The 26,266-nt window shown below is 50.9% G+C and overlaps 1 protein-coding gene across 1 annotated transcript in view; it reads right to left on the bottom strand.

Moving 5' to 3' along the window:
- Nucleotides 1-26,266, bottom strand: part of STX1A (syntaxin 1A) — a 71,064-nt gene that overhangs the window by 15,702 nt on the left and 29,096 nt on the right. Inside the window, exon 4 of the mRNA XM_005491754.4 lies at nt 539-613. Coding sequence (XP_005491811.2) covers nt 539-613 — 75 coding nt within the window. The remainder of the gene's footprint in view (nt 1-538; nt 614-26,266) is intronic.

Below are 26,266 nucleotides of genomic sequence, written 5' to 3' on the forward strand. Positions count from 1 at the left end.
CTGCCATCCTCTGGGACTCCCTCAGTCCCCTGGGGCCCAGTCTTGGAATTCTGGGTTGTCTGAGTGCTCCAGCACAACCCTGACCATCAGTGGGCAGACAGCCACCTTGTTCTCACACCTCAGAGACTGAATGACTCCTCCAGTAGTGGAAACTGAAGGTGACATCCCATCATGTCCCTGCAGCACATCCCACAGCAGCACCTCCTCACCACCCAGACCTGAACAGAACCTCTGGCCAAGCTGGGGCTTGCCCAGGCTCCAAACCCTGCCAGAGGTGAGGCACAGGACTCACTCAGAGCCCACCAGCTGCTCCTGGCCCCATTCCCTCAATCCCATTCTGGGAATGAGGCACAAGGGGACAAAAAGGGCAAACAAAAGCATCAGGAGGGTACAGCAGGGAGGGAAGGTGATGCTCATCCCTGGGAGGATTTCCAGCCTGGGACAGGAGTGCTCCAGGCAGAGCCAGAGCTCCATGCCAGGCTCTTTAGTTTGGTTTAGTTTAGTTTAGTTTAGTTTAGTTCAGTTAGTCACCACTCACTCTTTAGTTTGGAGCGCACTTTGTTCGCCGTCTTCTTGATGTCAGACATCAGCTCCTCCAGCTCCTCTTTCGTTTCTGGGGAGAGAGCAAAGAGCAAACATGGGTGTGCTGCAGACATCACTGAAACCTGCTGCCCTGCAGAGTGTAGAGACCAGAGCTGGGAGCCCTTCAACCCCCTGTCCTGGTTTGAAAAGGAAGTAATTTTTTTGGGAGCTTGTGGTCAAACCAATCAGTGCTGAAATCTGAATATTGGCACCTGGTGTGGCCACTGAGGACATGGATACACCTCTGAGAACACAGGGGGTTAAAAGCAGAGAACTCCAGAACTCCCCAAACTGGAAGGATTTCCAACCCCTGACTAAAAACACTCCCAATTCCCAGACTGGGAACCAACTCCCACAATCTAGACTGGGAGCACTCCCACATCCAGACTGGGAAAATTTCCACCCCCAGACTGGGAGCACTTGCATCCCCAGAATGGGAACACTCCCACAATCCAGTCTGGGAGCACTCCCCCAGTCCAGACTGGGAACCCTCCCACATTCAGACTGGGAGCATTCCCACAATCCAGACTTGGAAAATTTCCACCCCAGACTGGGAACACTCCCACAGTCCAGACTGGGAGCACTCCCACCACCCCATGCTCTCCTCACACTCCTGAGGCCTCCAGCTGCTTCCAGCTCTAGAGCCCCAACACAAGTGTTAAATTTAACAAGAATACAAGAATGAGGTCAGGTTAGACATGGGGAGGAAATGTCAGATCATGAGGGTGGGCAGGCCCTGGCACAGGTGCCCAGAGCAGCTGTGGCTGCCCCTGGATCCCTGGCAGTGCCCAAGGCCAGGCTGGATGGGGTTTGGAGCAGCCTGGGACAGTGGAAGGTGTCCCTGCCATGGCAGGGGGTGGAACCTTTCAAATTCCCTTCAGTCCCTGTGACTCTGTGATCACATCCGGGTTCCTCCCTCAGAAACCAGCATGCCCTGAAAGCAGCCAGGATTTGCAGGTGTGCCCCTCAGCAATCTGTGCTTCAGGAACTGCCAGAGGCCCTGGAGCAGCAAACCCAGATCAGTGGGACCCACCTGGGGTCTGCCAGTGCAGCTCTCCCTGCTGCCACCCCAACACTCCCTCTTGATTTTGATGAGAACAAGACTTAATTAAATAAAACTTAGTTTAATAGAGCTGAGGCATATTGACTGACTCATGTCAATGGTTCTGATGCCAGCTGCCAGTCAGAGGCATAATTAGAAAATCCTGATGATGGAAATGTTCTGGGGGAAGGTCCTATCATTCTGGCAGCTATAAACATCCCCATCCCTGAGCTACAAGCTTCAGCACTATTGGGAAGAGGAGAGAAGGAACACATCTGTGAAGTCCTTCACCCCAGGATATTTGCTGGAGAAGGGCACAAATGCAGTGGCAGGAATAGGACATCTTCAGTTTAAGTCCTCATTTAAGTGAGAACTTAATTTTTTTTCCCATTTGTAAAAAAAACTTATAATAAAGAAAATATAATAAAAACTTATAATAATAAAGAAATAATAAGAAATGGTAATGTGAAGGAATTACTTGAAAGAATTTATAGGAAATATAAAAATTTCCAATAACAGGAAAGTAATAAAAATAAGAAACTGTTATAATAAGAAATTAAAAACTGTAGTAATAAGGAATTTAAAATTATTTCTTAATAAAGAAATAAACCAGCCTGGGCTGAGTAACTCCCTGCAGCCATCCAGGCTGGGTAAGCAGACAAGGACCAGGAGTAGAGGAGACCACAGGAGACAACAGGAGACAAGAGGCCATGGCGACAGGGATGGGCTGGGAGCTGGGATTGTTCACCTGGAAAGAGGAAAACCAAAGGGGTCCCTACTGCTGTGTGAGACCACCCTGCAGGAGGGTGGAGACACCTGGGCCAGGTGTCCTGCTGGTCCCTGCAGGTGACATTCAGCTTCCTACTGAAGCCTGGGGTGCACAGGAAGAGGACAAGCAGTGCTGGGGCAAGCCAAATGCAGATTAGATATTGAGAAGAAAAGCATCCATGATGGTGGTCAAACAGGAGATGCAGAGAGGCTGAGGGATGTCTGTGGGATGTCTGCGGATGTCTGTCCTTATGGATGTTCTGCACAAGGCTGGGTGAAGGCTGGAGGGGACTGGCCAGGGGCCTCCAAGGTTTTTCCCACCCATATCCACCTTCAAATCTACTGAACTATTTCTCCTAACTCACTGCCATGTGCTTTCCCTTCTCCCTGTCAGCTCAGGCTGAGGGATCCCCCCTCTGTTCTGCTCTGAGACCTCACCTGCAGACCTGCTGCCAGCTCTGGAGTCCCCAGCCCAGGAAGGATGTGGAGCTACTGGAGCAAGTGCAGAGGAGGTCACAGAGATGCTCTGAGGGCTGGAGCCCCCTCTGGAGCCAGGCTGGGAGAGCTGAGGGTGCTCAGCCTGGAGAAGAGCTCAGAGTCCCTTCCATTGCCTAAAGGGGCTCCAGGAGAGCTGGAGAGGGACTGGGGACAAGGGATGGAGGGACAGGACACAGGGAATGGCTTCCACTGCCAGAGGACATGGATAGATGGGATATTGGAAAGAGATTTCTCCCCGTGAGGGTGGTGGGGCCCTGGCACAGGGTGCCCAGAGCAGCTGTGGCTGCCCCTGGATCCCTGGAGTGTCCAAGGCCAGGCTGGACAGGGCTTGACCAACCTGAGATAGTGGAAGATGTCCCTGCCATGGAAGGAGGATGAGATATGATATATGAGATGGTCTTGAAGGTCCATTATGAGCTGTGACATGCTGCTGGGAAGCTGCTACTGAGGACACACAGGACAAGTGCAGAGCACAGCCTGTGCTGGCCACTGAGGGACCCAGCAAGGGCCACAGGACCCCACTGGTGGAAGGAGAGGACAGGGATAGGGCTGGATGCCTTCCCTCCAAGCATTTCCAACTGAGCAGCACAAAGAACACTCCTTCTGGCTGGATTTGAGTCACAGGCCGTGTGAGGATTACTTGGCGGCCTGGCAGGCACAGGCTGCCCAGACAATTATTTTCACATGCACCGTGTCTGTTTAAGTGACTCACTGAGATTATTTAACCATTCCCAGCCAGGCACACACAGCCACGGGAAGCTGGAGTACCACAACACTGCTGTGTCAGGGCCAGCATCCCTTCATGCCAGAGGGGCACTGAACGGGCACAGGGGATGTTCCAGAGCAGGAGCCAAGCTCCCCACATCCCATGGGATGTCCTCTCCATTCCCACTGGCACTGAGCACAGCGAGAGCAGAGATGTTCATGCCCATGGCCACATGTCCCCAGTCTCTGCTGGGAGAGGGAAGGAGTCTTTGGTGCAAGGTCAAGTCTTACAGTCCTGAGCAGCCACAGGGCCTGTCTGAGAGGGAGCCCAGGCAGTGCAGGGAGCAGGCAGGGGTGCAGGCAGGGCACAAACTCCTCCTCCTCCCTCTGCCAACAGCTGATGAGGCCCCTGTCTGACAAAGAGCAGACAATCAGCCCAGGCTGGTGACACTGCAGGCAGGAGGGAGCAGGAAGGCAGGAGCAGGCAGGAGAAGGCAGGAGCAGGCAGGAATAGGCAGGAGCAGGCAGGAATATGCAGGAATAGGCAGGAGAAGGCAGGAGCAGTCAGGAATAGGCAGGAGCAGGCAGGAATATGCAGGAATAGGCAGGAGCAGGCAGGAATAGGCAGGAATAGGCAGGAGCAGGCAGGAGCAGGCAGGAGCAGGCAGGAATAGGAAGGAACAGGCAGGAGCAGACAGGAGCAGGCAGGAGCAGGCAGGAATAGGCAGAAACAGTCAGGAGCAGGCAGGAATAGGCAGGAACAGGCAGGAGCAGGCAGGAATAGGCAACAGCAGGGAGGAGCAGGCAGGAGAGCAGGCAGGTGCTGCAGGCACAGACCTCCACCCTTCACAGGTACTGTCACTATCTCTCTGGACACCATAGTGACAGTGACTTTGCTTACCAGGTGCTCAGCCTTTGACTCTTTGCTGGGACTAAGAAAGTTCACCTTGGCAACGTTCAAGTCTTCACTGAGAATAACCAACCAAAATCATCAAGAAAAGTGCAATCCCAAGCTAATTCCCAGCTGAGTTACCTGGCAAAGCTGGAAGGATCTTTTTGGCAAAGATTTAGCTCTTCCAATAAAAATTGAAAGAAGATCCTGCGAACAGTTCCTTGAAGAAAATTTTAAACAAATAAAGCTTTCTTGTTTATCTAGGAACTTTCATTTATGAAATGTTGGGTATCTTTTAAAGGTGAATGCAAAGAGGAAGCACAGAGCTAAAAGTCCCACAAGGATCTGGCCTCTGGGAGCAAATAATAAGGAATCCTTCCTAGGAACTGTAGAGATTTGGCAAAAACATCTTCCATAGTGTTTCATGGCATTAAAGCAATGCAAATGAAATCTGTTTTAAAAGGTACCAGAGATGAGATTGGCTAGAAAGATTCTGCACTTGAGTCAGGACAATCTCCAGGGCCAGCACAGACTGGGGAATGGATGGATGGATGGATGGATGGATGGATGATGGATGGATGGATGGATGGATGGATGGATGATGGATGGATGATGGATGGATGGATGGATGGATGGATGGATGGATGGATGGATGGATGGTGAATGATGGATAGATGATGGATGGATGGATGGATGGATGGATAGATGGATGGATGATGAATGATGGATGGATGGATGGTGAATGATGGATAGATGATGGATGGATGGATGGATGGATAGATGGATGGATGATGAATGATGGATGGATGGATGGTGAATGATGGATAGATGATGGATGGATGGATGGATGGATGGATAGATGGATGGATGGATGGAGAGCAGCTCCATGGAGAAGGACTTTCTAGCTGAAGTACCATTTGCCAAAAGAAATCTGGGACATCAGTGACCTCTGTGCAGTCCTTCAGTTCCCAAAGGCTGACATTTATTCTTGGAAACAAAACTCAGAGTTTCACATTGCAACTTATTGATTCAAGCTGTGGGAAACAAGAACAAAAACATCAGATGCTGACTCAACACTTTCCTAATTTTCTAGAATGTTTTTCAACTCTGACCAACACAACCATTTGCAGCAGGTATAATAGAATAGGAAGCAGCAAAGGTGGAGAGAACTGCTCAGCCCCTGCATCCCACCCTCAGCAGGGGCACCCAAATAAAACAAAAATAATAAAAATAAAACAAAAATAAACAAATATAAAATATTATAAACAAAAAATAAAAAATAAAATTCATGGAAGAAAAGGGCTGTGGATGGCTGCTCCCACATGCTGCAAATGTGCCCATCTGTCAGAGCTTCTCAGCCCTGCAGCATCATCCCAAAGCTGCTCTCCTGGAGCAATCAGCTGGCTGATGAGCAAACACTCCTTCCCTGCCCATGGCCTTCTTCTGCCTTGCCTATGGCTCTCCTTCCATTCATCCTGTTAGCTCCAGGGCAGCACTACAGAAACCAATCCCTCCACTGCCTGCTCCCACTCTGCTTGGAGACACACACCAACCCCTGGCAGCTCCAGGATGGACACAGGGCACTTGAGATGCAGTGCTGGAGCTCACATGGACCAAATCTGCCCCAGCCCTCCCACAGACACTGAGAACACAGGTACCAACTAAAGCTCCTCTGCTCTATTTTTACAACACTCATTGTCTTACCTTCCTTAGTTCTCCCAATCGAACCCCACTCTGAATACTCCATTGTTTTACTCAGAAGCAAGGTCAGTTTAATCAGTCAATAATTACCCAGCTCATTCCCCCTCTCTTTAGAATCAATGCTCTTCTACCTCCCAAGCTCCCAGTGCCCACTAGGAATGCCAGAAATTATTGGAAATCAACACTAATGGCAAAGGCACCGTCTTACTCAGCTCCTGGAAAACTTCCCAATCGATACCTTCAGGCAGACTGAATCCAGCAGTGCCTATTTTTGGTATCAACTGTTTAGCAACAAACTGATTTACTGCTGGAATGTTGGAATTTATTCAGCATAAGATAAATAATGTATTTCCCAAAAAAAAGGGGAAGTTTCTCCCATATGTTTGTGTCCTTTCTGCATTATTCTCCCATTTTCCTTTACTTATGCACCAAAATAGTTGAGAGGTTCTGCTCTTCTTTAAGCATCTCAAGAAAACTTCAGCTTGTCCTTCAGGCCATTCCTGTTGGGTTTTATGGCTCCCTGTGACTCCCAGCTCCAGTTTCTGTGACACTGGGAGAAGGTGGGAAAATATTCTCCCCCTCACCACCCATGGGAGAACACAGGCAAATGTAAATCCACAGCAAGTGAAACTCCAGGAGTAGGAGGCACAGAGAAGTTGTAAGAAACACTGAGGCCTGCAGGGAGGATAAAGTGCTTTAAATTTATTCTGTGAGCACTTGATATCAAGGAGCAGGACAGGATCATCCAGATGATTGTGTGACCCTGCTACTGAAGGGTCCTGCCCTTGAAGGGTCCTTCTCCCAGGCTGTGACAAAGATATTTCACACTTCATCAAAACAAATCTTTCTTCCAGGTCTGAGGAACACAAGCTAGGCTGAATTTGGGATCACAGACAAGCAATTGCAGTTCTGTAAGGTTTGAACTGGTCTCATAAACAGAGATGTCTGGAGCAATTTAATTCCTTTTTGTCCCAAGCTTTAATCACAGGATCATGGACTCACAGGGTGGTTTGGGTTGGAAGTGACCTTCAAAGGTCATCCAGTCCAACCCACTGCCATGGGCTGTGACACATTTCACTAGTCCAGGCTGCTCCAAGCCTGGTGCAATGTGGCCTTAAACACTTCCAGGAATGGGGCAACCACAGCTTCTCTGGGCACCCTGTGCCAGCCCCTCTTGGTCTGACATTTTCCCCCCATGTCCAACCTGACTCCACCTTCAGCTCAACACCATTGTCCTGTGCTGGGACAGAGCTGGAGGCAGCTCCAGGGTGACTCAGAGCAGAGGGGGAACATCCCCTCCCTGTCCTGCTGCCCTCACTGCTGAGGATGAGCCCAGGAGACATCTGGCTTTCTGTGCTGCCAGTGCCCATGGCCAGGGCAAGCCCCATTTGTCACCCAGCAGAATCGTCCAGTCCTTTTCTGCATCCATCCATCCATCCATCCCCCAGTCTGTCCTGGCCCTGTGGATTGCCCCAGCCCAGATCAGGACCTTGCTTTGGCCCAGTTCACCTCCCTGAGGCTCTCCTGCTTTTGGCAGCATTATTCCCATACTTCAGTACACTGAAGCCCCTCACCCATCCCTCATCAGGCTCCTAGGACATCCCATGGCTCTTCCCAACATCAGGCACAGCCCAAATGCTGAATAAATTGTTCCAGATGAGAGAGTGAGTCTGTGCCCATGAGGGGCCCCATGACTGAGCATCCCAAAGGATGGGATGGATGGATGGATGGAGGGCCTGATGGAGGGACTCAGGAGGGAGGAATGTCCCTCACCCCTGCACAAGGTGACCCTCAGTGAGCCCACTTGGACAGACAGCACAGGGCTTTGTGCAGAAAGGAAGCCAGCTGGGGAATTGTGGAAAGTTTATTTTTAGAGTTGCATATTTCCATTGTAAAGAGCAAGTATTACCTCTGGCTGAAAACTTTTTATAGCACTGGCAGAAAAAAACTGACCAAAAGCAGTCCTACCTCCCAGAGCTTCAGCTGGGAATGCCCTTGAGATGCTGCAGTTGGTACCAAAGCACTGAGTGTGAAATAAAGACTCAAAATGCACCCACAAAGAATGCAGACACCTGAATGTGCTGAATCCAGATTTTTTTTCCTTAACAAACAAAACACAAAACAAAACAAAAAAACAATGAACCAAACAAAAAAAAAACCCACCTAAAATAAAATAATAAAATAAACAACTTAAAAAACCCCAAAACAAAAAAGAGCACTATTTATGTTTTTAAACACTGACTGAAGTGCAGGGAACTGTTATATCATTGAAATTGTCAGGTCCCAGCAAGGACAGCACAGAGGCAGGTCACAGTAGCTGGGAAGGGCTTTAAGGACACCCTGCAGCCACTGTCACCTGCAGTCACTGTCAGCTGCAGCCACCATCAGTGCTTGTCTGGCAGCTTCTCCAGACTCCACTAACTCAAGGAAATGGGATAGCCCAAAATTCCGAGTTGGAAGGAAGGTATAACCCTATGGTTGCCCTGTAAATTTGAGAGATCCAAATGGATCATTCTCAGGGAAAGGTCAAAAAGGAGAAAAAAATCCACTTCAGAGTGCTGGGTACTTGTTCAGGGATCTTTTCATATAGCCATGGACTTTTAGGGTGGTTTGGGCTGGAAGGGACCTTAAAGCTCATTTCATTGCAACCCCCTGCCACGGCAGGGACACCTTCCACTGCCCCAGGCTGCTCCAAGCCCCTGTCCAGCCTGGCCTGGAGCATTTCCAAGGATGGGGCAGCCACAGCTGCTCTGGGCACCCTGTGCCAGGGCCTCACCACCCTCATGGTACAACATCTCCTCCTGATGCCCAGCCCAACATTTTTTGCAGACAATGGCAGCAGCAGCAAGGCAGGGTTTGGTCCATCCATCCCCACCTGCACACCCAGCTCCCAACACAGCAGTGAGCCAGCTCTGAGCCTGCCTGCGAGTTACATGTGCTGGGCCATCTTCCATGATCCCCACCCCAAGCCTGACTCACTGCCTCAATCTTTTGCTTGTTAATTCACCAAAATCACAAACAACTTGTTCTTGATGCAGCTCTGGAGCAGGGGAACACACCTGCCATGGGCTGGGGACCTCCCTCCCCCAGCAGGCTGGGCAGGCTCTGACCAGGCCCCCCAGCACAGAGCTGTGCCCAGAACCTCCCCATCCATCCACCCTGCACCCTCCAGGTGCTGCCTGGGGGCTGTGAGCCACGGGGGTCACATGCCACATGTGCCATGGGAAATGTGTGCCATGGGAGCTGTGTGCCATGGGAGTCACATACACATGGGCTTGTGTGCTGTGGGAGCTGTATGCCAGAGGAGCTTTATGCCACAGAAGTTGTGTGCCATGGGAACTGCAGAAGCCATGTGCCACAGGAACTGTGTGCCATGGGAGCCCTGTGCCATGGGAAATGCAGAAGCCATGTGCTGTGGGATCTGCAGGAGCTGTGTGGGACAGGAGCTGTTTGCTACAGGAGCTGCACGTTTTGGGTGCTGTGTGGGAGCTTTATGCCACAGGAGCTGTGTGCCCTGGGAGCCATGTGCCAGAGGATCTGTGTGCCTTGGGAGCTGTGTGCACAGGAGCACTGTGCCATGGGAATCTGTGTGCCATGAGAGCCCTGTGCCATGGGAACTGTGTGCCAGGGGAGCTGCCTGCTGTGGGAACTGTGTGCTGGAGGAGCTGTGTGGGGAGGGAAATGAACAGTTTGAGATCTGTCTACCTTGGGAGCTGTGTGGGAACTGTGTGCTGTGGCAGTAATGTGCTGTGGGAGCTGTGTGCCACAGGAGATACGTGCCAGAGGAGCTGCGTGCCATGGGAGATGTGTGAATTTGGAGCCATATGCGCTGGGAGCCGTGTGCCACAGAACTGTGTGCCACGGGAGCTGTGTGCTGTGGGAACTGTGTGCCATGAAAGCCACATGCATGGGGAGCTGTGTGCCAGAGGAGGTATGTGTCACAAGAGCTGCATGTCACAGGAACTGTGTGCCAGAGGAGCTGCATGCCATGGGAGATGTGTGTCAGAGGAACTGTGTGCCACAGGAGCTGTGAGCCAGAGGAGCTGTGTGCTGTGGGAGCCCTGTGCCATGGGAGCCACATGGATTGGGAGCTGTGTGCCATGGGAGTCACATGCCACGTGGGCTTGTGTGCTGTGGGAGCTGTGTGCCACAGGAGCCCTGTGCTATGGGAGCTGTGTGCCAGGGGAGCTGTGTGGGGTGAGAGATGAACAGTTTGAGAGCTGTCTGCCTTGGGAGCTGTGTGGGAACTATGTGCTGTGGCAGTAATGTGCTGTAAGAGCTGTGTGCCACAGGAGATATGTGCCAGAGGAGCTGCGTGAAACTGGAGCCATATGCACTGGGAGCTGTGTGCCACAGAACTGTGTGCCACAGGACCTGTGAGCCAGAGGAGCAGTGTGCCATGGGACCTGTGGGCCTTGAAAACCACATGCATTGGGAACTGTGTGGCAGAGGAGATGTGTGCCATGGGAGCCACGTGCCACAGAGCCGTGTGCCAGGGGAGTCACATGCCACGTGGGCTTGTGCGCTCTGGGAGCTGCATGCCATGGGAAGCTGTGTGGGAACTGTGTGCTGCGGGAGGTCTGTGCCACAAGAGCAGTGTGCCATGGGAGATGTGTGCCATGGCAGCTGTGTGCCACAGCAGATATTGTGCCAGAGGAGCTGCCATGGGAGATGTGTGAAATCAGAGCCATATGCACTGGGAGCTGTGTGCCACAGGAGCTGTGTGCCAGAGCAACTGTGTGCCATGTGAGCCCTGTGCCAGGGCTCCCAGTGCTCTGCAGGCATATGGGAGCTGTGAGCCATGGGAATCTGTGTGCCATGGGAATCTGTGTGCCAGAGGAGCTGTGTGCCATGGGAGCCCCGTGCCAGGGCTCCCAGCGCTCTGGAGGGGTGTGGGAGCTGTGAGCCATGTGCACTGCCCCCCCACAGCCATGGCAGTGCCCAGCAGAGCCCAGCAATGCCCAGCAGAGCCCAGCAGTCCCTGTCAGTGCCCAGCAATGCCCGGCAGTCCCTGGCAGTGCCGACGTGCTCCCTGGCACGCTCGCTGCAGCTCCCTCTCCTCCCCAGCCCGGCGGCAGCGCAGCGTCACTGCTGTGTCACCGTCACTGCTGTGTCATCATCATCATCATCATCAGTGCCTCCTCCCAGCACTCTGCCATTCACTGCAGGGGAAGCTCAGGAACTCACTGCAGGGGAATCTCAGGAATTCACTGCAGGGGAATCTCAGGAACTCACTGCAGGGGAAATCTCAGGGATTCTCCGCAGGGAAATCTCACGGATTCTCTGCAGGAAAATCTCAGCAATTCGCTGCAGGGAAATCTCAGCAATTCGCTGCAGGGAAATCTCCATCCATCCAGCAAAGGAGGGGACAGGGATTCCCAAAAGCAAGCACACCACCCAGCCTTGCTTTCTTCCCCACCCCAATTTTCCCTCAGTGTCCTTGCTCCTTGCAGGGCAGGTGACCTCTGACAGGGGGAGGGAGGAGGGAGAAAACCCAGGCACATTTTTAACAACAAAGATGAAATCACACAACTGGAATGAACAGAAAATAACAGAGACGCCACAAATTCCTTCAGAACAATGCAAGGATGGCCTGGGCTGGATGGGAGGGGGGAACAGGATGGATGCAGGGCTGGCACTGCACAGAACACCTGCCAAGGACTCACCCTGCCCAGCCCTAGCACAGCAATATTTTTGTGTGCTGTCCCTGGTGCTCCCCTCAGCACCTACTCCTCCCACTCTCTCCCAGCCCCACATCCCCGCAGCTCCCCCAAACCCTCCTTCCCCCTCTTATGTTGGATCCTCTTGCTGTCTGTCTCCTTTAATTATGGCTCCATCTTCACACTCTGCAATTCACTCTCCTCTGCCAATTCATTCTCCAGATTCCTTCCTTTGCAGGATTTGCCTTCCCCATTTCCTCCAATCCTGAGTGCAGTTTTAGGCATCTCATAACCAGAGACAGGGAAGGGTCTGGAGTACCAGGAGAGGTTGGGGGAGCTGGAGGGGCTCAGCCTGGAGAAAAGGAGGCTCAGGAGGGACCTTCCTGCTTTCTCCAAGTCCCTGACAGGAGGGTGCAGCCAGGTGAGAGTCAGGCTCTGCTCACAGGGAACAAGGGACAGGAAACGGCCTTAAGTTGTGCCAGAGGAGATTTAGGTTGGATTTTGGGGAATATTTGTTCCTAAAATGCTGTCAAGCCCTGGCACAGCTGCCCAGGACAGGGATGGAGCCACTGATGTGTTTAACACAGCCGTGGATGTGTGCCCCACAGCACAGGGCACTGCCCCACTGCACACACAGCAGCACTGTGGCCCAGCTCTGCCTGCTCCCTCCTGACATTTCAGCAGCTCTGTGGGAGCTATTTTGGTCTCTGCCAAGGGCACAGCTCTGACACAGGCAGCAGAGGCAGGGAGAGGCACTGGGGATGCAGGAGAAGGCTCCCACACAGATCAGCATCAGCACCCATGCTGTGGGGCCCACTGCCTGCACTGCCCACTCAGGCTGCTGAGTGAAGGGGGCTTTGCTTGCAGAACTCCAGGAAACTCCCCAGAGCTGCCCTGGAGGAGGCCATGGAACCACCCCACACAGGGAAAGCTGCCCCGCCAGCCCCCTGCCAGCAGACACAGCAGGATCTGCACATCCCAGCCTGGCCAGGCAGAGCAGAGCAGGAGCAGCTCAGCAGAGCAGCAGGAGCCTGCACAGGGAATCACAGCACCAGGGATGGGAGGGACCTGCAAAGGGATCCAGTCCAACAGGGACACCTCCTGCCATCCCAGAGTGCCCCATCCAGCCTTGCCTTGGACAATTCCAGGGATCCAGGGGCAGCCACAGCTCCTCTGGGCAACCTCTGCCAGGGCCTCACCTCCCCCACAGGCAAGAACTTCTTCCTAATATCTAATCTAAACTCCCCTCTTTTAGATTAAAACTGTTCTCCTCTGTTCTGTCACTATTTGCCTGTAAAAAGTCACTCTATTTTTAAGCCCCCTTTAGGCTGGAAGGGGCTCTAGGCTCTCTCCAAAGACTCCTCACCTCCAGGCTGAACACCCCCAGCTCTCCCAGCCTGTCTCCAGAGCAGAGCGGCTCCAGATCTTTGATCCCTCCAGATTTCCCTGTGGAGGAGCAGGTCAGAGAGCACATCTGACCATACCACCAGCAGGAGCATCTCATCACCAGCAGGAGCATCTCACCCCCAGGAACATCTCACACCAGCAGGAACATCTCCCCATCAGCAGGAACATCCCATTACCAGGAACACCTCACCCCAACCAGGAGCATCTCCCTCCAAGGAGGGAGAAACATCTAGCCACCAAGAACACCTCATCACCAGGAACATCTCCCCACCAGGAACTGATCCTAGAACAGCTCAGGGCACAGGGGCAGCCACATGGGGCTGTCCTCTCCAGCCCTGCTGGGTGCAATTTGCCTGTATTCAAATCAGGAGGGGATTTTCAATTTCCCTTCATCCTGCAATGTTCATGAGGAGCCCCAGGCACACAGAAGGAGGGAAAGTTTTCCAAGTCCCAGGTCCCACCAAGCCACAGTCGCTGCACAAAACTCCAGGAAGTGCTTGAGACCAACCTGGGCAGTTCAGAACCTGGTGCCTTCAGGGACCCCAGGCTGGTCTCCTACTGTACTGGAAACTGGAAACAGGAACACCAGTGCTGGGGGATCATGGGGTTATGGTCCTCCTGCTGGTGATAGAGCAAGGCAGCAGCAGCATTCCCCACAGCTGAGGTGCCAGAGCAGCTGACTGCAGGAACACCTGGCCAGAGGCTCAGCAAAGCCTCTTTACATCACAAAAATATGGATTTTTCACATGAAAAATTACTTCAATCATAAAAATATGGATTTTTTTCCCCCATTTTTCTGCTGCTCACAGCTGACGGGACATCATTCCCAGCTGCTCCATCCATATCAGTGACCACCTTCCCACCAGTGGGGGGTTCAGAGGCTGGTCCCCAGGGGAAGCCCTTCATTAGTAAAGTTAATGGCTAGTTTCTTCACTTCAGGCTGCTGGAAAAGGCAGCTCAGAGCTTCTCTGGTGTGAGAGCAGAAGCTCCCCGGGGCCTTGGGGCTGTGTCCAGCACCCTGCTCAGAGCTGGAGATGGAGCTGCAAAGGCAAATACTGACAAGCCCTTTTATCAGCATTTCTTTCATGTGAAACTGAACAACAGGGCAACCAAAAAAGAACGAGACGAAGGGTGGAAATGTCACTTCATTTTCTTTTCAATTAAGAGCAAATGTTACACATCCTTCCCCAGCTAAAGCATGAGAGCAGCTCCATTTGCTGTGGCTCCACCACTGCAGAAGAGGAACAGCAGGAACTAAGCAGGATCTTCTTAAAATTCAGAAGAAAATAAGGTGGGTGATGCTCTGCCTACATTCTCCAACTTGCTTTCCCACCAGGCTGCTTTCCTGTAGCACCAGCAGCTATTAAAAGCCCTTGCAGTAGTCTCAGGAGCACAGAATTATCTTCCAGATTGGGAGCTCCAGATTCCTTTTGGTCATGGTGAGATATATAATCCACACATGGTGCCTTTACCCACTCTAAGCACTGTCTCTGCAAGAACCCAGATGGATGCCAAGAATAAGGCACTCCTTATAGCTGAGGCATTTTTTAAGAGATGTTAACATGCCTTGCATAAACGTGTCCTACTTTCTGCCTTGGGCTGAACACACATGAGTCACTCAGCTGCATCCTCCTAAAGCCCACACCTGCACAGAAAAATCCCACCTCCTCTCACACACCCAACCTCATCAGGAAGTGGTGTCAAAGACAGGGACATGCTGCTTTTATCAGCATTATTTAAAACTTTTAAGCCCTCAATGGGAAAAAAATGTTACTCCACTGTTGGGGAAGATGAAACAGGAAAGCCTTATAAATATGATTGTCTGGCAAAAGATTTTGAGAATATGGAAACTATAAGTGAGATTGAAATGAAAGCAAGCTTTGAGATACCTCAGTTACTGAACAACTGGAAAACAATGGTGTGGCCAGCTGAAGGGGATCTCCTTCTGATGGAACAACAGCCTTGTCACAGACAACTTTTATGGAAAATCCTTTCCTTAGGATTTTTCCTCCTGAGAAGCTGAGAGGCCTCAGGAACAAAATGTAAACATTGATTATCTGCTGCTGTGGAATGCAACAGGTGCATCTGGGATTGGCCCATGTTGGATGTTTGTAATTAATGGCCAGTCACAGTCAGCTGGCTCGGACACAGAGCCTGGGCCACAAACCTTTGTTATCATTCTTTGCTATTGTATTTTTAGCTAGCCTTCTGATGAAACCTTTTCTTCTATTCTTTTAGTATAGATTTAATGTAATATATAATATAAAGTAGTAAATCAAGCCTTCTGAAACATGGAGTCAGACCCTTGTCTCTTCCCCAATCTGAAAATCCCTGTGAACACTGCCACACACCCTCTGCTTGCAGACAGGCCCAAGGGTCAGAGCAGACCCTACAGCTTGGCAGAAGGGGCCCAAAGAGGAGTTTTTAGGGTTTAAAATGTAGCACAGTGTGGTAATGTAGTGATTCTTATAGGTTGTATGTAAATGCTATAGGATTTGTATCTTGTACTAGATTGGTTAGTGAGAATGAGAATATTCAACACAGAAGATGATTTATTGTATTGTAACAGGAACCTCGCTGTCTTACCTTTTCACGCTCTTACCCTTTTACGCTCTTTATTTTTTACTCCCTTACCCTCTTACTGTCTTACTCTCTCATCCTCTCTACCCCTTTCTTTTCTCTTTTCTGCTCTGAGCTGTGTTTGGCAGCTCCCAGCAGGGCCCTGCATCCAGGCCTTTTGCAATAAACCCCAAGTTCCTGACCTGGTTCAGAGATCTCTGCTCTCCATCCATCCCCACTGTCCTACCCTCAATGCTGCCACACTCCACATCATCACCCGAGGCACTGCAGAGTCACCTTCAACAGCAGCACAGGAGATGCTTTTACAGGAGACTCTGAGCTCACCTGGTCCCAAAGACAAGGCATCAGCATGAGGTTTGAGTTGCTTTTCATCACAAAACAGTGGGTGGGGGACAAGAAGGGACACAGAGACTGGTGCTCCTTCCAAGCGGGGGTACAGAGGGGACAATGTTCTCTGCCACACAAGGAGGAGGCTCTGCTGCCCTCAGAGAGCAGAGGGAGCACCTGACTGGCTCTGCTGCTCCTCCCATGGAAACAGGAGCCTTTCAAGCCTTGACATTGCCACCTCTCCTCAAAGCCTTCCCACCAGGCTAAAAAGGACAGGAAAGGAAAGGCTGGCAGAGGTCACTCCAGCCATGGTTCTTCACCAGGGCTTTGGCTGACAGACAGCTTTCGAATTTCAGCCTTGTTTCTCCAACAAAAAGCTTCAAAGAGAACACCAGTCAGTCTGAGAACAGCAGCTCCCTGCAGCTGAGAGGAGCAGGCAGCATCACAGCTTGTGTTCAGCAAGCCAAAGGCAAAGGCAGCACAGAAAAACCCTATCCAGCCACTCTGCCCCTGCTCTGCTTTCAACCCAGAAACTTCTTAGGAGAAACCTGTGGGTTTCTATCCCCGGCCTAACTGAAGTAACCACAGACACAAACTGCACTGTCTTCTCATCTCTGCTTTTTTGCTCTAGATAAATGCTAATGCACCTATTCTGCCTCCACTGCCCTCAGAGCTCCAGAGACTCCTCAGGGTCAGCTCCTTCTTGAGCCCAGGGCTCTTCACCTGAGGTTAAGGTCCTCCTTCTCCTGAGCCTTTGTATGACCAATCTTCTAAGGCAACCCTTAATTTAAGAGACTAAAGACCAATAATTGTTGGTACTGGAAACCCTTTGACACAACCTGTCCATCTGCAATATCCAACAGACTATTGCAAGTTTTAAAATACTGATGCAACTCAAAAACCTCTCATATTGCAATAAAAAGTCAAGCAGTGTTCAAACCATTGCCCACAGGCAGGGAATGAGGGATGGTTTTATGTCATGGCACTAGAGAAAGACTGGAACTGGCACAGGCTCACTCTGGTGTGTGGGAAGGTCAGGATTTGGTTATTTTCCATCATAACTTTCCCCTGAAGCTGCTCCCTTCATGGCTGCAGTTTGAAGGGCAGAGGAAAAAGTTTCAAATCTGGTTTCAAAGCAGAGCAGACGGGGCTTGGAGCACTCTGGGATAGTGGAAGGTGTCCCTGCCCATGGCAGGAGGTGGAACAAGATGAGCTTTTAAGGTCCCTTCCAACCCAAACCACTCTCTGATATTATCATTCTGTGAGACCCAGCAATTTTGACCAGACCCAAGAGGAAGATGCTTCCGCCAGGTTCAGACTGGGACCGTGGAGGTGACAGGAGACCAAACAAGCAGCCCTTGGGTTATGGGAAATGGCACAAACATCCTTGTGTGCACACACAAACACACTCAATGGCGGACCTGGAGATGGTGCCCACCAAAACAGCACCAAGGGCATCTCACAGATCTCACAGATCAGCACAACCATGGACCTGGAGTGGTTTGGGTTGGAAGGGACCACAAAAGCTCCTCTTCTTCCACTCCCTGCCATGGGCAGGAACACCTTCCACTGTCCCAGGGTGCTCCAAGCCCCATCTGACCTGGTACCAGATTTGAAACTTTTTCCTCTGCGCTGTCCAGCCCAGCCTTGGGCACTTCCAGGGATCCAGGGGCAGCCACAGCTGCTCTGGGCACCTGTGCCAGGGCCTGCCCACCCTCACAGAGAAGAATTTCTCTCCAATATCTGAAGTGCTGCTACCTGAGGGCTCCTTCCAGCCCTGGCCACCCTGGCAGTCACCAGAACAATGATGGATCACTTTCCCTGTTAAAAGTGCACAGGGAAGTGGTTCACAGTAGGCTGCTAATGAAGAATATCTGCACAGGATGGGCTTAAGCTGCACACACATCAGTATTTACAGATCACAAGCCAAGCCCTGACCTGCTGGATTCTATACCACTTGATTAATTATTTACCTCAAAGCTAATTAATCATCCATTAACTCTTGGTGAGCTCTTCTACCACATTCATTGAGTGACTCAATAAATGCTTCCACCATTTAGAGCCTCCTATGATTAAGAAGAAAAATCTGTGAGAGAGCCCCAGACATCTGAGAGGCCACATCCCAGCTGCCTTTCACCTTCTTTACTGGACAATTCTTCCTGATCCTGTTATCCATGCCATGAAGCTCAGTGCTTCTCCAGACAACTCCTTTTTTTTTAGTTGCATCCAAAGCAACTCTTTTATTTGCATTTTTGCTAATAAACTGATAACTTGATTAGAAAAACACAGTTCTGCTCCACCTCTGTGGGGCCTGGAAACTCATTAACAGTGCTGAGAGATAAGATGCTTAAACCCATTAAGCAGGCTCTGCTGGCATTGAAAACAATTTCAAGATTTGTTGCTTGCTCTCAAAAAACAAATTTCTCTCTGACAGACCCCAGGGACTGAGGCAGGATCAGCAGAAAGGGCTCTGAGGGACACAGGAGGTGACATGTCACCACAAGGGAAATGACAAGGCTGTTATCAAGCCACACTGTCCTTCAAGAGTGTTTGGCTCTAGTGTTGCCCAGACAGGTCCTTTGTAGCCATCATGCCCAAAACATCAATAATTCATCCCATTTCCTCAATCACAGAATCAATTAGGCTGGAAGAGCCCTCTGAGATGATGAAGTTCAACCATTCCCCAGCACTGCCAAGGGCACCACTACCAACCCATGTCCACAAAAGTGCCACGTCCACACATCTGTTAAACCCAGCCAGGAATGGGGGCTCCAGCACTGCCCTGCACAGCCTCTGCCAAGGCTGGACAACCTTTTCCATGATGAAATTTTCCTCAACAGCCAATCTAAATATCCCATTGTACAACTGAGGCTGTTTCCTCTTGTCCTATCCCTTGTTCCCTGGGACCAGAGCCCACAGAATGACAGAATCAATCACAGAATGATGAGGTTGGAAGAGACCTCCAAGATCAGAGAGTCCAACCTGTGCCCTAACACCTCAACCAGACTATAGCACCCAGTGCCATGTCCAGTCTTTTTTAAACACATCCAGAGATGGTGATTCTATCACCTCCCTGGAAAGAGAATTCCAGTACTTTATTATTCTTCTGGTGAAAAACTTCTCCCTAATATCCAACCTGTCCCTTCCCTGCTGTAGCTTGAGGCTGTGTCCTCCTTCAGCCCAGCTCCCACCTGACTGTCCCCTCCTGTCAGGGATTGTGGGGAGTGAGAAGGTTCCTGCTAAGCCATGGCCTATCCCTGTCACTAACACAAGTGACAGATTAATTTCTTTGTCCCTATCAGCTAGCACCTGTAAACATCTCCTGTTCAGGCTGCTGAGGCTGGAATATCAACCCAAGCTCATCTCTCCTGTCTCAGTCACAAGCCAGGATTTCTGGTAACACCTCCCCAGCCCACGTGTCCTTGTGTCACCATCTCCAGAGGAGACTGGTCCAAACACAGCACACCATCACCAACTGGAGGGGAACTGGAGCGTGTTAACATGACAGGGCCCTGAAAGGGCAGCCCAGCACTTCACTGATGCAGGAATTGCATCCACGAGCCAGCTACGTTAGGTAGAAGGTCTCAGGTGTGAGAAAAATCATTCAGCATCACCACACCCTGTAAGAGCCTGAATGAGAGATGTGGGACTCCAGGCAGTCTCCACAATGCAGTTTATTGGATCCAAGAGGTTACAGCAGTGCAGGGTTGTGCGTGACAGAGCTGTGCCCACAGCTGTCAGCTCCAGCTGCAGGCAGGCCTGGAGACCCTGAGTTTAGGTAGCAAATGCATTATATACTTTTCTTTTGGTTACAATGCATTATAGACTTTTCTTTGCTGAGCATCTTAATACAGCAGAACCAATCTATACCTTAACTATTATCTACAGCCTATCATAACTGCTGTAATTGCCATATTCACGTTACTGTTCTCCAATCACTCAAAGTTAGTACATTACAGTTTAAGCTAGAAGTTGTTTCTCAGTTTTCTTGCAGGGGAAAATTCTGGGACCCTTTTTCTACTTGCCACATTTGCTGCCTTGTTTGCCTGTGCTGTCTTTATGCTTGGTAAAAACATCATCTTGTTTGAGGTGGGTTTATCCTTTGCTCTAAGGCACAAAAACCCCTTCTAACTAACACACCCTTTGCCTCCTTGGTTATCCAGTGAGACTGGCTCAGTTCTTTTCTTCTATATCGAAACTTGCTTCTATCTCCATTCCTTCTTCAGATTCTACATTCAAAAACTCTCTGCCAAGCACACATATCTGTGAGACGTTCTTGTCAAACTTTCTCAACAACACCTCATGAATCCAGCCCCATCCCCAGGCCAGGATATCCCTTTGGGGCCGCCCTGGGGTGCAGGCTCACAGCTCCATCCCACCCTGTGCTCATGGAGCATTTGCAATGCACTGTAAGCACCCACAGACCACAGGCAGGGGATCCCAGCACTGATAATTCAGCAGCAAAGAAGCCAAGTGACACATCAGGGAGAGTTCTTTCTCCTACTGAATGATCTCCAGCTCATAAGCAGCAGTCTCCCATTGGAATGGCAGCACTTTTCCATGATATTTCACTTTCCAGTCGCTCTCCATATCTATTATTTACACCTGGACAGGCTGGAGCAGTGGGTCCATGGGAACCCTGTGAGGTTCAACCAGGCCTGGCAAGGTCATGGACCTGGATCAGGACAATCCCTGGTGCCAGCAAAGACCAGGGGATAGCCAGAGGTGGATGGATGGATGGATGGATAGCAGCTCTGTGGAAAAGAGAACCACTTTCTAGCTGAATTCCCATTTGCCAAAAAAGATCTGGGACATCAGTGACCTCTGTGCAGTCCTTCAGTTCCCAAAGGCTGACATTTATTCTTGGAAACAGAGCTCAGAGTTTCACATTTCAACTTATTGATTCAAGCTGTGGGAAACAAGAACAAAAGCATCAGATGCTGACTCAACCCTTTCCTAATTTTCTAGATTTTTTTTCAACTCTGGCCAATAAAGGATTTTGCAGCAGGTATGACAGAACAGGCAAGGATGCAGAAGGATGGAGGGAGGAATGAAGGGCATGCTGTGATAGCTAAAAGAGGAGAAATTTAGATTACATATTAGGAAGAAATTCTTCCCAGTGAGGGTGGTGAGGCCCTGGCACAGGGTGCCCAGAGAAACTGCAGCTGGCCCTGGATCCCTGGAAGTGCCCAAGGTCAACTTGGATGGGGTTTGGAGCAACCTGGGACAGTGGGAGGTGGAACAAGATTAGTCCTTAAGTCCCTTCCAACCCAAACCATTCTGAAAAGCCATGAATTAATGAACTTCCAAAGCCAGTACTATGGGAGCTGGGGGAGCTACAGGGGTGTTCTCTGTCACAATACCCTCACCAGGAGCTGCTCATTTAGGGCACAGCCAGTGCCAAAGGGCTGCAGGACAGTCTGGCCAAGCTGAGCCCATCAGTGACAGTGCCTACAAACAAATATCCAACAGCAGCTGTGAGCAAGAAATGAGAACATGAGAGAGGAAAAGCCCTGCAGACCCTGAGGCCAGGGCAGAAGGAGGGGTTGGAGGTGCTCAGGCACCAGAGCAGAGCTTTTCCTGCAGCCCATGATGAGAACCATGGTGAGGCAGGATGTCCCCCTGCAGGCATGGAGGATGCCACACCAGAGCATGGCAACGTGTCCATAAGGAAGCTGTGCCTTCACAGAGAGCCTCAGCTGGAGCAGGATCTCTCTTTTTTGTAGACTGAAGCTCTGTGGCCTTAACACCCAGAACCATTGCTCACTCACACCATGCCCAGCCCTTGCCATTCAAGACCCACACAAGCTGTAATTCACCCCAAACTCTCTGAGCAAACAGCCTCAGCCTCACCAGGACCTAAGATAATGCTCACATTCATGGTGGGGAAGCAGCCAGGACACAGACACTGCTCTGGGCTGTGGAACATGCATCAAACCAACCCCTACAGTCCCTCTGTCAACAGCTCAAGCTGGGCAGAGGGGATGGAGACAACCCAGGAGACACCAAAGGAGCCTTACAAGGGAAAACAAAAATAAATCCCAAATCCTGACTGAGCTTTTGGGCAGCTCATGCCACCAAGCACTGCCCAGCTCAGGAAACTGAGCAGAAACTTCTGCCAGGGGTGGTGGTGCAGTCCCCATCCCTGGGTGTGTTTAACAAAGCCTGGATGGGGCACTGGGTGCCAGGGTTCACTTAAGGTGTTAGAGGTTGGACTCAATGATCTTGAACGTCTCCTCCAACCTGGTAATTCAGAGAAAAAAATTCAGAGAAACAGGACGTCCAAGTGCTACTCAAGAATGTCCCACAGATGCCCAGGCCATGTGTTGGTGTGTGGGTGGCCAGGCTGGTGAACACCAGTGTGCCAGCTCTGCCAGTGGGGTTCCAAGCCCTTGGATGGCTCAGGGCAGGCAGGAAGGCTCAGCCTGGGCTGGCAGCTGCCCGAGTAGCACCCGCTGCGGATCAGCAGCTCCCAGGCACTTCCAGGAGGCAGAGCCCTTCCAAGCAGCTCTCTGCAGGGTTTCCAGTAACAGCAAATGGGCAGCAGTGCCCCCACGGTGATTAATCATCCTCCTGGGATGCAGGGGATGGTTGTTGCCAGCCCTGAGTGCAGCTGGTGCTGCACCCACGCCGCGGCAGCCTCGCCGCTGGGGCACCCTCGCACCAACCGCGGCTGAGCAGGGGGCAGTGGGCACAGACCCTGAGAGAGTGGGCTGCAGCCTCATGCACGGTGTGGGTGGTGCTGTGAGGCTGTAAAATACTGGGATTTGGGGGGGAGTTCAAGGGGAAATGGGGGATATTTGCTGTCTGAATGTTTTCTGCTCAAACAAGCGCTGAAGGGATTTAGAACGACAGTGAAACGCTTGGTTACTGCAGGGATTCTGTCACACACACAGCAGCACTGTGGGAACTGCCTCTGAAAAGGAACAGGATTATCATGGAATCATTCAGGTGGGAGCAATCCTCCAAGACCATGGAGTTAACCCAGCATTGCCACCACTGACCATATCCCCACAGCCACATCCACACATGTGTTAAACCCCTCCAGGGACGGTGACTCCACCACTGCCCTTCACAGCCTATTCCACTGCCTGACCACAATTTCTGTGAATAAATTTTCTCCCATCTTGCCACATTCTTTCAGGGAGTTTAGAGAACAAGAAGGCCCTTCCTGAGCCTTTTTTCTTCAGGCTCAATGCTGTTTTTAGCACTGGGTAGAACACTGGATGCAGAACCACGTGCTGCACAGCACCATAGCCATGCCATGAGCTAGCACCACCAGCCTGGACATCCTATTGCAGGTGTCTTTGTTTTGTCACTATTCAGCAGGAAAAAGGTCCCTTGTACCTCAGGAACACTCCAGAAGCACAGTTGGCTTGGCCTGAGCTCAAAGCAGCTGTAGCCCCACTCCTGAAGGGACCAGTCAGCTCACAGAGTGGTGGGGAGGGCAGGGACAGCAGGGCAGATGTGCCCAGTGCCAGGTTTACCCTGGGCTGAGGCAGAACAGCTCATTTCACCAGTTCTGCCAATTCCCAGCCTGACCCTGTCAGATTCTGGTCACTCTGAGCTGGTTTTGTGAGGAACTCTGCTCTGCACTGATCAGTCAGGGATGGGACAGGCACCCACTGCCACCCTGATGTCAGACCCACTCTCCAGCTGGGCTCACCTGGCTGCTGCCCAGTGTCACAGACATCTTTTATCAAAAATCCTTTCCTTAGGATTGTTCCTCCTGAGAAGCTGAAAGGCCTCTGGAACAAAATGTAAACAGTGGTTATCTGCTGCTGTGGAATGTAACAGGTGCATCTGTGATTGGCCCATGTTGGAGGTTTTTAATTAATGGCCAATAACAGTCAGCTGGCTCAGACAGAGTCCAAGACACAAACCTTTGTTATCATCTTCTTATTCTATCCTTAGCTAGCCTTCTGAGAAAATCCTTTCTATTCTTTTAGTATAGTTTTAATGTAATATATATCATAAAATAATAAATCAGCCTTCTGAAACATGGAGTCAGATCCCTCATGCTCGGACCCCTGTGAACACCGTCACATGCCAAGACTCTCAGGGCTCCAGGAGTGTCTTGGAGCTCGTCACATCACCATCCAACCTGTGTCCAGTGTCCCACTGGGAATCCTGGCTATCCACCCCTCCACTCCTCTCCCAGTTTCTCCTCATCAGTTGATGCTGGCAAACCACAGACAGCCAAACTGACTGCAGCACCTGCAGCTACCACACCAGAGGACCCCACCACCAGTCCAGAGATCCCTCATTTCTAGACACAACACAGCCCAAGGGGTCAGAGGAGCCATTTCTGGCAGGCTCCAGCCCTGTCCAATGTGACCGTGTTCACAGGGGTCTCAGGTTGAGGGAAGAGTCAAGGATCTGACTCCATGCCTCAGAAGGCTTGGTTTATTATTTTATGATATATATTACATTAAAACTATACTAAAAGAATAGAAGAAAGGATTTCTTCAGAAGGCTGGCTAAGAATAGAAAAAAAATGATAAAGGTTCGTGGCTCGGGCTCTGTGTCTGAGCCAGCTGGGCTGAATTGACCATTAATTAGAAACACCCAACAGTTCTTGGAATGTGCCCAAGGCAGGAGCTCCTGGTGCACCCACATGGGTGATGCTGGGGTCCCTGAGATGCCAGGACTTCTGGCCACCCTCCTCCTGCTGCCTGTGCTGCTGCCCAGCTCCACTGAGCAGACCCTGCTGCTCCTGCTCTCAGCATGCCTAGAAAGCAGCACTCTCCCACACGTCAGAATAATCTCAGGAAAGAGTAAAAGGATTTAGGGCTTGCTCAGCTCAGCCCTGCTAAACCCATTTCTGCAGAGAAGGGATTATCCCAGTGCCAGCACCAAGACAAGGACTCAGCAGGAGCAGCTGCAGAAGGAACACTGCTGGGGCTGGAGGGGGTTTGCTGCAGAGCATCCTCCCCACCCTGGGGGTCCCTGCCCCTCTCTGCAGGCACAGGCAGCCCCCAGGAAGCCACAGAGTGTCGCAGACATCTTTTCATGTAAAATCCTTCTCTTAGGATTTTTTCTCCTGAGAAGCCTCAGGAACAAAATGTAAACAATGGTTATCTGCTGCTGTGGAATGCAACAGGTGCATCTGTGGTTGGCTCATGTGGTTGTTTCTGATTAATGGCCAATCACAATCAGCTGGCTTGGACTCTCTGTCCAAGCCACAAGCCTTTGTTATCATTCTTTCCTATTCTATTCCTAGCTAGCCTGCTGATGAAATCCTTTCTTCTATTCTTTTAGTACAGTTTTAATATAATATATATCATAAAACAATAAATCAAGCCTTCTGAAACATGGAGTCAGATCCTCATCTCTTCCCTCATCCTGGGACCCCTGCAAACACCATCACCCAAAGCAGTGCCACTGATGCCACCAATGCCACCCAGCATCCCACCTGCTGGGGACAACACCACTGCCCACCAGGGCAGGGCTCCTGGGGGCTACACAGGGATCTCAGCCTCTTCTTCTCCCCTTGGTACACAGCTGGGAACTACTCCAAATCCAGCAGGAAGAGGCAAGGACAGCCTGAGGACACCACATGCCCCAGCCCATGCATCCAGTGATGGCTAGGAGAGCTGAGCTCTGCCAGTCCAAACAGCAAGGGGCACAGCTGCAATATCCCCCCACATTTTGGCTCCTTTCTCTCTTTCCTCCCTGGATGCAAAGACTCAGGAGAGGGCCAAGAGATTCCCTGAGCAGCCAGCGCAGCTCACCCACCCAGCCACGTGGATCCCAGCCAGGGCTCGAAACCACCACAGGAGTGGGGGCAATGTTGTTGTCTTATATAGCAAAAGTTCTGTCATCTTATATATCAATAGTTCCACTATCATTATAGTGCAAGGATTCCATACCACCAGAGTTTCACACCTTCTCAATATTTCTCACAGTCAGCTCCTCTAAGCACTGCCTGTTCCTGGTCCTTGCAGCAACCAACTGACACCAAATCCCACCAATCCACTCTTTTATACCACTGCTCTTATTGGCTACAGGTGTGGCCTGTTAACATCAGGCCTGCTCCTAATCTTTAGTAATTGGTCCAGCTGCAACTCTTTGGGGGATAAGATTACATTCTATACCTCCTTC

The sequence above is a fragment of the Zonotrichia albicollis genome, chromosome 22, assembly GCF_047830755.1.
Source record: "Zonotrichia albicollis isolate bZonAlb1 chromosome 22, bZonAlb1.hap1, whole genome shotgun sequence".
In the NCBI taxonomy this organism is placed as follows: Eukaryota; Metazoa; Chordata; class Aves; order Passeriformes; family Passerellidae; genus Zonotrichia; species Zonotrichia albicollis.